We start from the raw sequence: 18,073 nt of genomic DNA on the forward strand, positions 1-18,073 counted from the left end.
CTGGGTTGGAAGGATCCCCTGGCAGAGGGCATGGCAAACCACTCTAGTATTCTTGCCTGGAGAGTTTCATGGATAGAGGAGCTTAGTGAGCTATTGTCCAGGGGGTTGCAAAGAGTCGGACATGACTGAGCGACTAAACGCATAGTTGATTTACAATGTTGTGCTGGCTTCAGGTTTACAGCAAAGTGATTCAGTTATATATTACATATACATATATCTATTCTTTCCCAAATTCTTTTCCCATCTAGGTTATTATAGAATACTGAACAGAGTTCCCTGTGCTTTACAATAGGTCTTTGTGGGTTATCTATTTTATACAATAGTGTGTATATGAGCATTTTCTTATGGTGCGTAAAAATTAGAATTCTTTATCATTACCTTAGATTATGTCAGAAATGGGATCACATGAACCCCTGAATTATATTTGGGTAGATTGTGGGATCTATAATCTAGAATTTTAAAACCAAATAGCTATACTCAGCATTAAAATTAGTCTGTAGGGGACTTTCCTGGTAGCACAGTGGATCAGAATTCACCCGCCAAGGCAGGGGACGCGGGTTTGATCCCTGGTCCAGGAAGATTCCACATGCTGCGGAGCAACTAAGCCTGTGAATCACAGCTAGTGAAGCCCATGCGCCCTAGAGCCCACACGCCACCACTACTGCCCACAAGCTGCTGGCACAGAAGCCTGCTGGCCCAGAGCCCGTGTTCTGCAACAAGAAGCCATCTCGATGAGAAGCCGCACACAGCAACAAGGAGTAGCCCTTGCTTGCTGCAACTAGAGAAAGTCTGCACAAGGAATGAAGACCTAGTGCAGCCAAAAATAAATAAATAAAATTCTAAAAACTAAAATTACTCTATAATTGAGCCAAGAGTACATTTCTTTTCTTTTTTTTTTTTTTTTTGGTCAAAGGATGCTGTAAAGGAGAAAGACATCAAAGAAACTGAACTTGTGCTAATTACAATTGTGTTTAGGATGACCTACTTAAGACATGAAATGCCAGAAAGAAAGCACATCGATTCAGCATCACTTAAATTTACTATAATAAGGAAGCCTAAAGAAGTACTTTTTAAAGTTTTCAACTGGATATGAGTTTTAACCAAGCCTCAATGGAGACCTAATTTTTGAAAGGTTTAAAATTCCTCTGTTCAGAGAATGTTCATATCAGACAAACATGGACCCCTAAGAATGTGAGAAAGTGCCCAGTGCTGTGGAACTTGCACAGCAAGATAATACTTCTCTTGATTTAGAATAATTATAACAATTAAAAGATACTTGAGAAATTCATGAAGTGAAACGAAGTGAAGTCGCTCAGTCGTGTCTGACTCTTTGCAACCCTGTGGACTGTTTCCATGGGATTTTCCAGGCAAGAGTACAAGAAGCATCAAATAAAGAAAAAGGACTTGGTCATGATGAGAACGTGCCACTCAGTCTCTAGGGATGGATGTCTTTGGAAGCATGAAATGCTAATATGACCTAGATTGTTTAGAACTGGGATTCTTCTATGAATTCAGCTCCACAAAAATTTTTCTGGGGTGGATCACTTGAATTTATCTGTTCAATTCCTGTGCATCTTTGAGAAAGAAAAATGCTGGATATTCAGCTTGAAAATTAACTTCCATGAATTGTCAGCAATAGTAGAATGAATCTTGCAGACTCAGGAACAATGTGATTGTGTTTACATAAGGAGTTTTGCGTGGTAAAGATGTATTGACTAACCTTGATTTTCATCACAAAATTGGAAGCCCATCTGAGTTCTTGCTGGTGACCCCAGTCTGAGCCCATAGTGACAACACAGTCTGTAAAGGTAAAAGGTGATGTTATATATCTCTAGAATGAGGAGGTTTGGAGAACTGGATACCCTCGGAAACAGAAAAACTCCAGGTAGGCTTCAGCACACTGGAGATGGGTTCCCACCAAATAAGGTCCTTGTTGGTGGAGATAAATGGGTTTTTCTTATCCGTATCTAGCCTAAACTTGGTCTTACACCGGAAATTATTATTTGCTTCCAGTGTGACAAAGTCACTGTTGCTGTTAGAAGTTTATCAGGTGCAGGAAAAGTGCCTGAGCATTTTGGAAGTAGGAAGTGGCCCCATATTTACTTTGATGTGAAAGGGAGTGCCATCTAGTGGTAAAGTGTGACTATGAGGGTACTTACCCTGTGAACATCCTGCTCTAAGCCTTTCCAGAAACGTGGATCCCGTATGGAAAGGGATTAAATACCTTAATAAATATGCTTGCTGAGAAGTTGTCATTGCCTAGATTCAAGATCTGGGTGAAGGAAACTAATGGAACTCTACCAGCCTGAGTCTTTCAGTATTTCCAGAGTTTTGCTCATAATAGAAGGGAGAAATGAGACGGCAGGAAGTGAGTACACCAGAGAGAGGTACCTATCTGATTGATCAAAGAAGATTGAACAAAATGAAGAATTTCTGTTCCTCAGAATTCTAACCTGGGGTATGTATGTGGGCAGGGGAGCTAGCATTGTGTGTTGAAAACCAATCAGAATGGAGGAAAATTACACATTTCATGATCTTTACATCAGAATGTAGACACATCTATGGTAAATGGAGAATATTAAGAAAAGGTTAGAGGAAACAATTTGCTAATCCATTAGAGGAGATTATTTGCTTGTCTTAAAGTTGCATTCATATAGCAAGCATACTACTTAAAAAAATATATATACCCAATAAATAAATAAATACATACTAAGGCAGATGATGGTAAACTAATCTCTATCTCAGTGAAGGATGACCAAAAAAAAAAAGGAAAGAGAGAGAGAATGGCAATGATAGCAGCTATAATTTATCAAGAAGTTATGGTGCATTCAAATCTAAATCAAGTACTTTATATGTATTTTCTCATTAAATTCCTGTACTAATCCTTTTAGGTAGGTACTCTTCTTATCTTCATTTTTCAGTTAAAGAAAAACAAACTCATCTTTCCTAAGAACACAGAAATGCTAAGCTAGTAGTGCCAGTATCTGAATTCTGGTCTTTCTGATTCTCCAAATTGCTTTGTTCCAAAAATGTTGTCTTAGTTGCTCAATCATGTCCAACTCTTTGTGTCTCCTACTGACTGTAGCCCACCAAGCTCTTCTATCCATGGAATTCTCCCCAGGAAGAATACTAGAGTGGTAGCTATTCCCTTCTCTAGGGGATCTTCCTGACCCAGGTGTTGTACTTGGTCTCCTGCACTGCAGGCAGATTCTTTACCGTCTAAGCCACCAGGGAAAGAAAGCTGTCACAGATCTAGACATCATATTAAAAAGCAGAGACATCACTTTGCCAACGAAGGTCTGTATAGTTAAAGCTATGGTTTTTTCAGTAGTTGTGTATGGATGTGAGAGTTGGACCATAAAGAAGGCTGAGTGATGCTTTCAAATTGTGGTGCTGGAGAAGATGCTGGCGAGTCCCTTGGACAGCAAGGACTGGCATTCCTAAAGGAAATCAACCCTGAATATTCACTGGAAGGACTAATGCTAAAGCTGAAACTCCAATACTTTGACCACCTGATGTGAAGAACTGACTCACTGAAAAAGACCCTGATGCTGGGAAAGATTGATGGCAGGAGGAGAAGGGGACATCAGAGGATGAGATGGTTGAATATCATCACCAACTCAATGGACATGAGTTTGAACAAACTCCAAGAGATAGTAAAGACTGGAAAGCCTGTTGTGCTGCCGTCCATGGGGTTTCAAGGAGTTAGACAGGACTTAGCAACTGAACAACAAAAATATCACAGGAATGTTAATCACTTCCTGGTGAGATATAGACCATCCTGCTTTGAAAAGTCTGTCCTTATCTAAATCCCATTAAGTTCGATTGGATTTCAGTAAGACCTCAATAGATTATGTAACACAAATGGTTTGAACCTTTTTTTTTCCAATATGCACATATCTTGAAACATTTTAATTTTCTTTTTTCTCAGAGGACAATCAGCAGTCTGAGTCTTCGCTCTGGTGTTGTCCTAACGTAGACTAAAATTAATAATGATGTACATGTTTATTTCTAAGTAGATTATTATAGTAATACCGTACCACTTTCATTTTATGACAAGGAGATGGAAAACCAAGGAAGGTCAAGGGATATGCTAAATTAAGGAGAACACTTGGGATAAGATGCATTTGTATCCATTTTTCCCCTAGGATTCAAAATGTGTTTTCTTTAGATGGACCTCCTTCTTGAGTTTAGCTCACATACTTGTTTGGAATATTAGGATGTACATCAGTTCAGAGGAATCTCTTACTTATATGTTTTATATAGATTCTAAAGTCTTCTGCTTATATTTTCTTGTCTTTTTCTATCACCCCCTTAAAGAAATCCGATGATGAATTTCCATTTGAAAACTAAAATTGCTCTTGTGTTTCCATCTGTAATGTCTTTGTTCAAAGCCTCACTGCTACACCCCTGGTCAGAAAATGAAAGCCAGGTCGTGGAAGCCATCCTGGCCATTTTTATATAAACCTGGTTGAGGGGCTCCTACCGAGAGTGGATGTCTTGTAACTGGGTCTGAAAGATCCAAAAAAGTTTCAGACAAGGTGAAAGAGGTTGGCATTCTTTGCCATTTTGACACATACTTAGTCATGAGTACAGAGTACTTGGAGACAAGTAAGTTGTTCTAGCTGTCTATTAAACATTCTGTTCCAAAAAGAAGGATGATACCATATTAAGAATTGAGAATTTTACTTCCATAGTTCATTACATCAAGACTTTTAGGGAGAAAAATCATATAATATCGATAGATACAAAAAGAGTCAATTGTGAAAACTGAACAAGCATCTAAATAAATAAATAGATGTGTAAGTAAGTAAGTAACTATGTGCTTCTTGTGTCCAACTATTTGCAGCTCCATGGTCTGTAGCCTGCCAGGCTTCCCTGCCCATGGAATTTTCCAGGCGCGAATACTGGAGAAGGGTGCCAGTCCCTACTCCAGGGGGTCATTCCAACCCATGGCTCGAAACTGCATCTTCTGCACTGGCAGGTGGATTCTTTACCACTAGCACCACCTGCGGAGCGCTAAGTAATTAAGTAAATAAATAAATAAAAATGAGCAAATAAATAAATCTGAGAGGAAATCTAGAAAACTACATATTTAGAAGCAGGCAAGATAGTACTCAAAAAAACAAAAATACAGAGGAAAAATGACCTCGGTTATATATTAAAATTGCTAAGTCACTTCAGTCCCTCTTCCAGGGGATCTTCCCCACCCAGAGATCAAACCTGCAGCTCCTGTGGCTCCTGCATTACGGGTGGATTCTTTACCACTGAGCCATCAGGGAAGTCCCGTGTATATATGACCGTGTGTAAAATAGATAGCCAGTGGGAAGCTACTCTATAGCACATGGAGCTCAGCTCTGTGGTGAGCTCTGTGATGACCCAGAGGGGTGGGATGGGGGTGTGAGAGGGATGCTTCATTGGGAGAGGATAAACGTATGTTAATTAACTTGATTGTGATAAGCATTGCACAATACATATGTATAACAAGAAAATGATTTATGGGTTGAAATTTTTTAAACAACTATGATTTCCAATGAGTTGTTATCAAATGTTCTGCAATCCATATATGGATCAAGAATTACTTATAGCCTGATAAAACATGTCATTGATATGAGTCTTACGTAAAATAGTAATAATTTTAGCATTAGGTATTGGTACAAAGAGAAAGATAATATAAATAAAGCACTCAGCACATTGCCTGGCAAAGAATAAAGGTACACTAAAGTGACATCTGTTATCCTTGTTCTTCTTATTCTTTTTTAAATGCTGAAATTATACATTTTTAAAGAATTTCACAGAGGTGAAGTGCCTTTCTCACCACATCGTATCAGCAGGAACATGTTGTCAATATGACTGATCTGCAGTGATATTATCCTCAATCACCTGATCAAGGTATTGTTTGTCAGGTTTCTCTACTTACTATTTATGGAAATAGGGAGATATATATAGACATACTTTAGTTACTTTCTTCTCAACCACCTTCTGCAGTCTATTTATTGAAAGCTTGTAACTAAGTCCACTGACACCGGGGGGAGGAAGTGGGGAGGAATGGAGGAATAAAGCTTTTGCCTGGAGATGGGAGTTTCTACATAAATTGTTAAGAATTACTAGATATTTTCATCAATATTTACTTATGTATATTTATTTCCTAATACAAGTTACAATCTAAAACTACATTATTCTGTTGTTCTTGTTCAAATTGTTCCAGCATTAGCCATCGGGAGTTTTTTTCAGGTTGGTTTCTCAGTTTTTTTAATGCTGCCTTAGGCAACACAAGGTTCTACAGACTCATCTTGTAGTACTTGCCCTAGTCCTAGAACCAACCATTTTTCCAGAAGTCTTGGTTCCCTTTATTGGAGAGTAATCTTTAGAGACCAAAATCTGGGCACTGGGTGTGCTCATTGCTACTGAGGTATCACTGTTTCCAGGCTCTCCCAGTGGACAATTCTAGGGAACACACATAGGAATGCAAACCTCTGTTTGTACACATAGTTGTAATCTTGTCTGTATCTCTCCTTCTGTGTCAGTCCATCTGCATTTTGTCTTTAGCCTTCAGAAGTCTGATCAAAGCATTGTTTTCCAAAGTTACTTAGGTAAGCTCCTTTCCCCTCGCCCTACCCCTTTCAGGGAGTTGACATGACTTTTGGTGAAAGCTGTATTTCCTGATTGCATAGTATACAGTCAACTCTTTCACATGGAAAATATTTCCCTGCTAAATATTTCCCAAACTGATTCAAATTAATCAGTCTGATTAAAATTAGAAATGTTTCCCAGACTGATTTCTTTCATGTCAATGTTCTGTAAGCTCTTTTTCTATCTTTTCTGTTTTTATGCTATTCATTGTTTATATTATGCCATCTAATTTTATCATTTAGTCTTACTTTATGTCAGGAGCCCATTTATAACAAGCCTGCTTTTTCATTTCCTTTCATCTTGAGAGACATCCTCAACGCGATCTTTCCTCCTTGCTGGCCGCTTGTGGTGTGAATCACACCACCTGGACCTCAGGAACCACACACTGGCCCCAAGTATTCATATCGCCACAGCCTCAGCAGTGAAGCTCATATATCCTGACCTTAGGCATCCTTCAGTCAGACAGCCTGCCCGGAATTCCCGTGTCCCCTTGGGATGCTCTCAGCAGCTCTCTTCACCACACATCAGGCTGCAGAGCCGTCACCTAGGCGCTGCCCACAGCCACTGCTCTGGCGCCATATTGAGCCCATGATGTTTCCTGAGTGATTTGCTGCCCCCTTCAAAACAAAACCCTTTACTCCCAGATTTTCCCACCACCTATTCATGTTTTCTGCCATTGAGGATTCCCATTTTCTCTTCCCCTAGGCAAGATACAAGAGTGAGGGCGGCTGGCCCTCTCTCAAGAGTTCATGGATATTTCCTCTTTCATTCCCCCACCAGTCTGTTAGTTCATGTCTCTAAGTTGGAAAGCATTCTCATGGAATCACACGTTTTTCCTTACCATATGGCTCCACGTGCCGAGTTCTTCAGATTCCAGTTTCTTGAATCCCCCAAATGCTGCACATTCTAAGCAAAGCCATAGTCTTCCAAGTAGAAGTCCTCCTTTAGAAAATATTGCTACTGCTTAAAACCTCCTTCTTGAAATGCAGTGGTGTTTTTTGTTCTAGGACTTTTCTGCCTGAGGGTAATACATATCTGGAATGTCACAAAATTATTCACCTCATTTTAAATGGCTATGTTTATTAAATAGCTATATGTTATCCATTTCTCTTTACAGATAACTAATGAGAGAGCTGATTACTTAAAGACTCAAGAATAGAATATGTATTAGTTTTTATAATTTTTTCACTATTTCAAGACTGATACTCATCAGAAATGAGGTGATTACTTTTAGTCACCCTCAAGGAAGCCATTGGTGTGTGCCTGTGTGCTAAGTCTCTCAGCCGTGTCTGACTCTTTGCAACCCTATGGACTGAACCTGTCAGGCTCCTCTGTCCAACTTGGGTATTTCAAAACAATATCCAACTACATATACGCATGTATGTAGTTGACCTTAGGCATCCTTCGGTCAGATGGCCAGATATATGTGTACACATGACTTACACATAGATTTATATGTAGATACATGAGGAGGGCATGGGAACCCACTCCAGGATTCCTGCCTGGAGAATCCCATGGACAGAGGAGCCTGGTGGGCTACAGTCCATAGGGTCGCAAAGAGTCGGACACAACTGAAGTGACTTAGCACGCAGCATCCATGCAGATACATATATAGTCTCCAAATAGTGGCCTGTAGAATTTTCTACTACTGTTAGGCAGCCTCCGGCCTCTTTGCAAGCAGCCCCCATTACAGAAGCTATTTCTAGAAGTTCTCCTAAGATGTCTCACCTGTGCCCCGCTCTGGGCTCCAGCATGGACTCCCCCTCATCCCTGCCCCAGCCCCTGTCAGCGCTATGCGCTGCGGCCACTCTGAAGCTCAGGAAGCCTGATGGGGGTGTCCTGCTGCTGCTGCGGCCACCAGTGCCTGCCCAGGCCATGCTGTGCGGGTCCCACATGGGCCCAGGCCAACCTGCTGAAGAGAAAAGCCCCTCTCCTGGCTTTCGCACCCCAGTTCCCTCAATCTCAGAGCACTGATGCCCTGTACTCTCAGTGCTCTGAGAGCATGGTGTAGGAAACAATAGCGCTCATTTGGGTCTTCCTTTCACGAGGCCTCTCCCTGGTGAGTGGGAGGATGAGGAAGAAGGGAGTCAGGGACACAAGGCAAAGTCTTCTCAGTTAAGAGGCAGCTCAGAGCATATAAAACCACCCATCATCCCTGCCATGGCTGCTGTCTTATTGGACCAAGATGAAAATATTCAGCTCACTCTTCTCGTATTAAGAATTTTTCCCCAAGAAAATATCTTGGTCTCTCATTGCAGAGATGCCTAGAGAATTTATTCTGCCAATCTTCTTGGATATATTTCTGTTTGAAATTCTAAGATGCACAAAACCGAGGTTCAAAGTTGGATCTCTGATATGCAAATATAACTATGTCCTTAATGGTTTCTCATCCAGGACTATATTTTTTAACTTTTGTTTTATATCGGAGTATAGTTGATTACCCTGGAGGAAAAAATGGCAACCCACTCCAGCATTCTTGCCTAGAGAACCTCATGGAGAGCAGAGCCTGTCGGCTACATTCCATAGGGTTGCACAGGATCGGACATGTCTGAAACACACACACACGTAATTGGTTAAGAGTATTGTGATAGTTTCAGGTGTACAGCAGAGTGATTTGGTTACACAGGTAGATGTATCTATTGTTTTTCAAATTCTTTGCCCATTTAGGTTGTTACATAATGTTGAGCAGAGTTCCCTGGGCTATACAGTATGTCCTTGTTGGTTATCCTTTTAAGACATAGAGAATGGGCTTTTAGACAAAGTAGGGGAAAGGGGAGGGTGACATAAATTGCGAGAGCAGCATTGAAATATATACACTGCCATGTGTAAAATAGCTAGCTAGTGGGAAGCTTCTGTATGGCACAGGGGGCTCAGCTCGGTGCTCTGTGAGGATCTGCGGGAGTGGGATGGGGGGTGGGAGAGGACCTCGACAGGGATGGGATGTATGTCTGTCTATAGCTAATTCACCTCATTGTACAGCAGGAACACAGCATTATAGAGCAATTATACTCCCAGACTATATTTTTGCTTTATATTGACTATGATAATTTTCTGGTGGGCAGGGCCATTATACTACGTTAGGTAGATACTTTTATTTTTTAGACTAAATGTCTATGAGTAGCATAATAATTGCAATTTTTTTGTTTTCTTTCTGGATTAGGAAATGAAGGCCCAGAAAGGGCTCAACTCATGCCTTTTACACCACCTCCTAACACTTAGCATGAACCCAAACAGATAGGACTAAACAGATCCTCAGTGCCCTAAATGTGTGTTTCATTTTCTAACACAATCTATGTTTGTTTTCTTTCCAAGTTGCTATACAAACGTTCATTTTGAAACACTGACGAAAGTAGCCAGTAATGTAGAATAATATATAACCTTGACTGGGTCAGAGAAATGGCATGAAAAATCATAAAACAGACTTGTGAACATAAAAACATGGAGGTGGTTTCAAAGAAAACAGGGAGCAAAAGCTTACTTTGAACCTTTGGGGAAAATCTATTTTCTGTTTTCTGAAAAGACAGCCTATTAAGTGAGTATTAAGCATGTTGTCTGTTTTTATTGGATTATTTTCTCAAGTTGAAGTCATTTATTCAAATTATTAAATATCAGCAAAGATCTAACTTCTGATTACTTATTCATTATTTATAATAAAAGTGACTTTTACCATATATTCCAATCTGCTGCTGCTGCTGCTAAGTTGCTTCAGTCGTGTCTGACTCTGTGTGACCCCATAGATGGCAGCCCACCAGGCTCCTCTGTCCCTGGGATTCTTCAGGCAAGAATACTGGAGTGGGTTGCCAATTCCTTCTCCATATTCCAATCTAGAAACTTGACAATGTCTAATATTGTTATTTTATGTAAATACTATATTCTGTTGAAAATACAGATAAGCAGAAAGACTAAAGCTAAATTATAATTCCACTGTGAATATTTTGGTATTAAATACTGTACATGGTTTCCTATGTGTATAACTTTAAAACAAAAACTTGGGATCTATATGATATTGCTTTGTAACCTGCTTTTTTATTTAAAATGAATTATAGCATATAGGGGTTTATAAAATGTTTCTATGACATATTATTATTATTTTTTTTTTGGACAAGATCGATCAGCACTTTTTATTGAGGACCAAGTTTAAGTGTTGATAAAAAGAGATTTCCAGAAGGTATTAAAAAATTACAAATGTTCCTAAAATGGGTTCTTGTCATACAATAGGTGAACATCTCTGTAGAAGACTTCACAGAGCCAAAAGAAGAAACAGGATGGCCTAATTACTGAGTACCTCCTGTGGGCCAGGTGTTTTCCCTCTGGCATCTCACTTATTCTCACTATTATCCTATAGAGTAGATACAATTACCATCTCTGTTTTCTATATAAGGAAATCCAGGCCCAGAGATTTGAGTCCTTTGCTTGAAGCTTCTATGACATAGTTTAAAGGTCTTGGTTGAAGTTGTTTTCATCTAGAGAAGGTTTTTTATTTGTCCTTGGGACCCAGCAAACTCTAAATTTATTTAAGGTATTTTCGATCACATAGGTGCCATGAACTGGGGTTTCAAACCAATGGCAGCTTTGAGGCTCTGCTCCATCTACCCTGCCTCATGAAAAAGGGAAAGTTTCCTTGCTCCTCTTCTTTAAAATGTTCTCTTCTCTTTTCTTCCCTTCCCTTTCCCTCCCTCCTCTCTCTCTCTCACTCTCTTTCTTTTTTTGATATTATCCCACCTACTCTGATGGTGTAACCCTCTGGGCCCATGCCTTCCATTGTGGTCTCCTGCTGGGCTCCCCATTTTGAGTGAACTCTAAGCTTTGCTTCTTGATGCTTTTCCCCTCACAAAGCTGTAGCTCAGACACCCAGTTCCAGTTCAGTTACTCAGTCATGTCTGACTTTTTGCTACCCCATGGGCTGCAGCATGCCAGGCTTCTCTGTCCTTCACCAACTCCCAGAGATTGCTCAAACTCATGTCCATCGAATTGGTGATACCATCCATACATCTCATTCTCTGTCATCCCCTTCTCCTCCTGCCTTCAATATTTCCCAGCATCAAGGTCTTTTCCCGTAAGTCAGCTCTTTGCATCAGGTGGCCAAAGGATTGAAGTTTCAGCTTCAGCATCCGTCCTTCCAGTGAATGTTCAGGACTGATTTCCTTTAGGATGGACTGGTTGGATCTTCTTGCAGTCCAAGGGACTCTCAAGAGTCTTCTCCAACACCACAGTTCAAAAGCATCAATTCTTTGGTGCTCAGCTTTCTTTATTTCTTTTTTCTAATTTCCTTTTCAGACATCCAGGGCTCAGCAGAAAACCTCAGAACACCAGAAGTAAACTGGCTTCAGCACTTTGACAATATCCACTGTGGGTACATGCTAAGTTGCTTCAGTCATGTCCAACTCTGCACGACCCTATCGACTGTAGCTCCCCAGGCTCCTCTGTCCATGGGATTCTCCAGGCAAGAACACTGGAGTGGGTTGTCATGCCCTCCTCCAGGGGGTCTTCCCGACCCAGGGATCAAACCCGAGTCTCTCACGTCTACCTGTGTTGGCAGGTTCTTTAGCTAGGCTTACTAGCACCACCTAGGAAGCCCAAATATCCACTGAGGTTACTCATTTTACTTTTTTTGGGGGAGGGGGCCTTTATTGTCTTCCTTCTCTGCCAATTCAGCAATGCAGCTTAAAATATATTTAATATTTTATTCAAGATTTGAGTATTTTTAATCAAGGCGATTGTTTTCTGAATCTGTCTCACCATATAAGAAAAATGAAGGTCAAGAATATTTACTTTGAATGATTAAAAATATATCATGTATACTTACATTTTTATCCTCCCTAATATGAATGATCCTTTATTTAATTGAAATATTTATGAAATAACAAATTATGCAATTTAGGATTCTGCTCCCAGTCCCACTTCAGGTCAGCAGCTAAGATTCTAGTAGGCAATTTCAATATGTGGGATTTTTTCCCCATGTCAACAAGCAATTCTCTGCCATCAGCTGGGAATCCTACAGTCTTATTCAGTTCCGGTAGAGTCTACCTGGAGGGAGTATCAACTCCCAATCAGATCCCCTAGGCTCAGGGCTCCACTCCAGGAGACAATTTCCCATTTTAGATGCCAATTGATAGTAGGTCATCAGGACTTCACTGTGCTAATGCAAGGGGGCTGGATTCTATCCCTGGGTAAGGTGTTAGATCCCATATGCCACACCTAAGAGTCTGCATCCTGCAACTAAAGATCACATGTGCAACAGTGAAGATCTTGCATGCTGCAACTCATACCCAGGGCAACCGAATAAAGAAATATTCTTTAAAAAGTAGTAGATCATCAAGTTACCCCAACTTGTGCTCAACTTGGCTACAAATCAGAGATTCTCATGACCACCCCCCTCAGGTTTTATTAATTTGCTAAAGCAGCTCACAGAACTCAGGGAAACACTTCCTTACATTTACTATTTTATTGAAGGATGGGATAAAAGATACCAAAGAACAGCCAGTGGGCAAGATCAGGAGGGTGAGATCTGGGAGAGCCCCCTACTTCTGTCCTTGTGGCATCACCCTCCCAGTCTGAGTTTTCACCCACCTGGAAGTTTTCTGAACCCCACACTACTGGGATTTTTACAGAGGCTTTATCACATAGGCATGAAAGTGTTAGTCGCTCAGTCTTGTGGGACACTTTGCAACCCCCAGGGACTGTAGCCCGCCAGGCTCCTCTGTCCATGGGATTCTTCAGGCAAGAATACTGAAGTGGGTTGCCATTCCCTTCTCCAGGGGATCTTCCTGACCCAAGGATCGAACCCAGGTCTCCTGCACCGCAGGCAGATTCTTTACCCTGTAAGCCACCAGGGAAGAACATCACATAGGCGTGATGGACCATTAATTCCATTTCCAGCCCTTGTCTCTCCCTGGAGAAGTGTTGGTGGGGGGACTAAAAGCTCTAAACTTCTAATCATGGCTGGTGACCAGCACCCTTCCTGGAGCCCACCCAGTTACCTCATTGGAACCAAAGGTGCTCTCAACGCTGCTATCACTTAGGAAATTGTGTTTTAGGAGCTTTGTGCCAGAAACGGGGGGCAGAGACCAATCGATACACATTTTTTATTATGTCATGTAATTGTTAGTGGGATTTCTTTATAAAGCCTACCTATATTATAATTTCAGTATAAATAATAATTCAGCAACTATATTTTGAATACTTATGAATTGTCAGACACATTTTTAACTAATAGGCTTTTTGTATTTGAGGGATTTTAGGTTTATGGAACTATTCCTGGAGAGTACAACGTTCCCTTATACTCTCTCACTTACAACTGCCTCCTCCGGGTCCCTGTTATTAACACCTTGCATTAGGGTGGTATATTTGTTTTAACTGATGAGTCAATATTAATACATTATTGTTGCAAATAAGTCTCTTCTAAAAGAAGATTATGGGAGTGTAGTTGCTTTACAATGTTGTTTTAGCAACATTGTAGACATGGTAAAGTGAGTCAGCTGGACATATACACATATCCTGGCTTCTCTGGTGGCTCAGCAGTAGAGAACCTGCTTGCAATGCAGGAGCTGCGGGGGCCATGAGTTCGATCCCTGGGTCAGGAAGATCTGCTGGTGGAGGGCATGGCAACTCACTCCAGTATTCTTGCCTGGAGAATTCCATGGCCAGAGGAGCCTGGCAGGCTACAGTTTACGGGGTTGCAAAGAGCTGGACGTGACTGAAGAGACTTAGCACAGCACAGCATACACATATCCCCTCTCCTCTTTCTGGATTTACTTCCCATTTTGGTCACCGCAGAGAACTGAGTAGAGTTCCCTGAGCCATATGTTTGGTTCTCATTGGTTATCTATTTTACACATAGTATCAATAGTGTATATATGTCAATCCCAATCTCCCAATTCATCCCATACCCTCTTCCCCCTTGGTATCCATATGTGTGTGTCTCTTGTTCTACTGTGTAAATATGATTATCTGTACCAATATTTTCATATTCCACACATATGCACTAATATACGTATTTGTTTTTCTGACTTCATTCTGTTATATATGTATCTCTTGATATATGTTTTGGAATTCTTTTAGCAATCAGACAAAATGTATGTTATCCCTATTTCAAAAAAAATGAAGCTAAGATTGAGTATTAAATTCAAAATTTTGATTCACTTCCAAATGTTTAAGAACAAGAGCTTCAACCATTATATTCACTTTCTCTTCTATTTTACCTGCTTTGAGTAATCCTGTATTTCAGCTATTTTCTGCTTATTGAAATGTATGATTAGTATTGCATAATATTAAAAAATTTCCATAGAAAATCATTGTATTTTGAGATCTCATCTTTAGAACTAACACACTTATCTTGTATAACTAGTATATTGTGCTGTCGCTCAGTCGTATCTGACTCTTTGTGACCCTGTGGACCCACCAGACTCCTCTGTCCATGGGGATTCTCTAGGCAAGAATACTGGAGTGGGTTGCCATGCCCTCCTCCAGAGTATCTTCCCAACCCAGGGATTGAACCCAGGTCTCCCACATTGCAGGTGGATTCTTTACCTTCTGAGCCATCAGGGAAGCCAAACTACTATATTAGGAGACCGGTTGGTGATGGCCTTTTCCTGTGATCACACCTGCAATTAAAATTACTGTTACTAATTGTTTTATGAATACTCTGTAGTCTAATTTAGTTTTGTTAGTATAAGCCTTGCTCTTTATCTAATGGCAATATAGATAAACATGAAAACAACAATGCTCTGCTTTTTGTTTAACAACACATCATCGTTTATTTTCTTTTAGTAATAAGGAGTGTTCTTCTCATAACTTTGAATATTCTTTTGGGTAATTATTTATATTTTCATTTAAGAACAACAATAGTTCTTACAGGGCAAAATAGACTCCCATGTCTGTAAATTAGTCCTGTGGGTAATGGTGTCTGCAGTAAATCTGTGGCTTTATTTGTTTTTCTAAAAAAACATCTTTGACTGCACTGGGTCTTTGTTGCAGCATTCAGGGTTCTCTAACTGAGGTGTGTGGGCTCAGTAGTTGCAGTGTGTGGGTTTAGCTGCTCCATGGCATGTGCAATCTTAAGTCCCTGACCAGGGGTGGAACCCATGTCCCCTGCATGAGGAGGTAGATTCTTAACTATTGGACCACCAAGGAAGTCCCTTTTATTTCTTATTTGAACTCATTTCATTCATAAAGATGAATCAAGTACAAGCCATCTCTACAAAGAATGCTTTGTATTGCTTTGAACATCAGTATCAGAACTGATTTCATTGTAAAGCAAAAGTTTTCAGTGTTGTTCTTAAGGTCATACATATGTTGCACCTAACTTACTTCATGTATGCTGTATATTGGTAGAATCCAGATTCTGCCATCCTTTCTCTCAACTTTTTGGTTCAGTGGTGATTCTTGCTGAATTTCATGTCATGATATATAATGTCATGAATGCACCTGAAGGAGATGTGTCAAAGTCAAATCTGTTTTAGCACCACCATAACTGATTCCCTACAACATCTGATGATTTCAAAAGCATGATACATTACGTTATAGAGTTTAAAATTCATTAATGTAATTAGATATTTTGTCTGACAGTAAGTGGGCATCCAGTACTCAAAAGAGCTAACATCCGGATTGTTGGAAAGCTGGTGGCCGCATCTATAAGAGAAAGGAAAATGAGACAACGGTATTCATCATGAGAAGTAAGATAGTGTTTTCTAAACAATTTTGTTACCTTAAGAGTTGAATCTATCTCCCCAAAGACATAGATTAGCATTGGCTATGGATTAATTCTGTATCAACTGGAAAAAAGGACAAGTATCTCTGAACATCCAAAGAAGAACTTCAACAAGACGGTCTATAATTACTAAACGTCTTCAGATGAAACATTCATTGGGTCTTTTTTATAAATAACATCTGTTTGATCATAATAGAGTTGAAATCACATAGTATCAAGTATTCCTTTCATTGGACTCAAATTTGGTTTGTTCCAGTACCAATAAATGCTATAAAAAAGTTAAAATTCTTATTTTTAAACATTTGTTTCCATTTTTAGAAATGATTTCTCAAAATGTGTTTTAAGATATATTATTTTATTAGTGTAGCTATCATATTATGGTTCCCCTATCTTATTGCTCACTTGAAAGTGAGCAACTGAGAGTTAATATGTAGTATTCCTGAGTTCCCTGCCTAATTTGGAAAAGCTCTGATGCACAGTGGCTAATGCCAGTCCCTTAAGAACCTTGAATTTAAATGTATCGATCTGTCCATCATCCATCCATCTATCCATCATTCCTTCCCTTGTCCCTCTGTTTCTCCTTTCATCTGTGAATGAGATTGGAGAAATAAGTGAAGGTGTGAACATAGAGGAACATAATCCATGCACAGCACAGTGACTTGGCACGAAGAGAGAGGCAGGGACTGCGCGACAGGCGCTCCATTTTCCCAGTCCTCACCCTAATCTGTTACTCTGTAACAGACACTTAGGGTTTTTTTTTTTTTTTTTTAATCCCTCAGATTACTTTATGCAATGGAGTTTGCTGTAAATATGGAAATTACTAGAATGAAATCTTCAGAAAAACTAATTACAAGAATCACGTAAAGTCAGGGCCCCACTAAAACCAGAACCAAGATGGACGAAAACACATGCTAATACTCTAATTAGAAAATGTTACCAGTAAGACATCTGACTGGGGGGAAAAGGATTGCTGGAGCTAAAATAGAGAGGTTAGCTTATCTGTGAAATTAGGTGATCTGTATTATCCCTGCTAATAATTGAGAAAGCTTCATTTTAAAGAGAAACATTTTACTTCAATACTGAAAAATAGCTGGAAAATATACAGTTAAATAATCACATGAGTTGAGTCCCAGCATGGTAACAGATCATCAGCTTGCTCCTTTTTATAGCATTATTAAGGTAAAAATTGGCTAGATTTCTGCCTCCAGTATTTCAAAAAATTGAGAGCAAAAGCATAGAATGTAAGGAAAGGTACTTACAAACTAAAACATAAGATATCCTAATGAGTGCTGTGTAATGAATGCCACTGTTTCAAATAACAACTATATTTATAGGAGAAAACAATATAAAAACAATATCACAACTACCTATTAACATAAAATATGAAAACTAAGCTATGATGATGACAACTGGGAGCCAGATGCCGAAGAAATTTATTTTTCCTTTAAAAAAGTGTGATTGTTCTTGTCTCATGTTTTCTACATTTGACTCTTCTTGATTTTTAGCTAGCTGAAGTAGGGCTCCTAAATGCCTTGTAGAGGTGTGATCCTACATTAAGTTCACTGACGTACCACTCCAGAGTTAGAAGACAGTGTAAGGTCAGTGAAAAGGAGCCTTCACTTTTCAATAGTCAATTTCTGTACAAAAATTGGCATTTGGTGCTCATCAAAGAACAAGAAATATAGGATATGCTCTAAATGTCCATTGTGTTTTTGAGCCAACTACCTGATG

The 18,073-nt window shown here is 39.7% G+C and overlaps 1 protein-coding gene across 1 annotated transcript in view; it reads left to right on the forward strand.

The window, feature by feature from the left end:
• IQCM (IQ motif containing M) overlaps positions 1 to 16,316 on the forward strand; it is a 439,185-nt gene extending 422,869 nt beyond the window's left edge. Inside the window, 1 exon segment of the mRNA XM_040251672.1 lies at positions 16,201 to 16,316. Coding sequence (XP_040107606.1) covers positions 16,201 to 16,316 — 116 coding nt within the window.
• The last annotated feature ends 1,757 nt before the right edge of the window (positions 16,317 to 18,073 follow it).

The sequence above is a fragment of the Oryx dammah genome, unplaced genomic scaffold, assembly GCF_014754425.2.
Source record: "Oryx dammah isolate SB20612 unplaced genomic scaffold, SCBI_Odam_1.1 HiC_scaffold_12, whole genome shotgun sequence".
Classification (NCBI taxonomy): Eukaryota; Metazoa; Chordata; class Mammalia; order Artiodactyla; family Bovidae; genus Oryx; species Oryx dammah.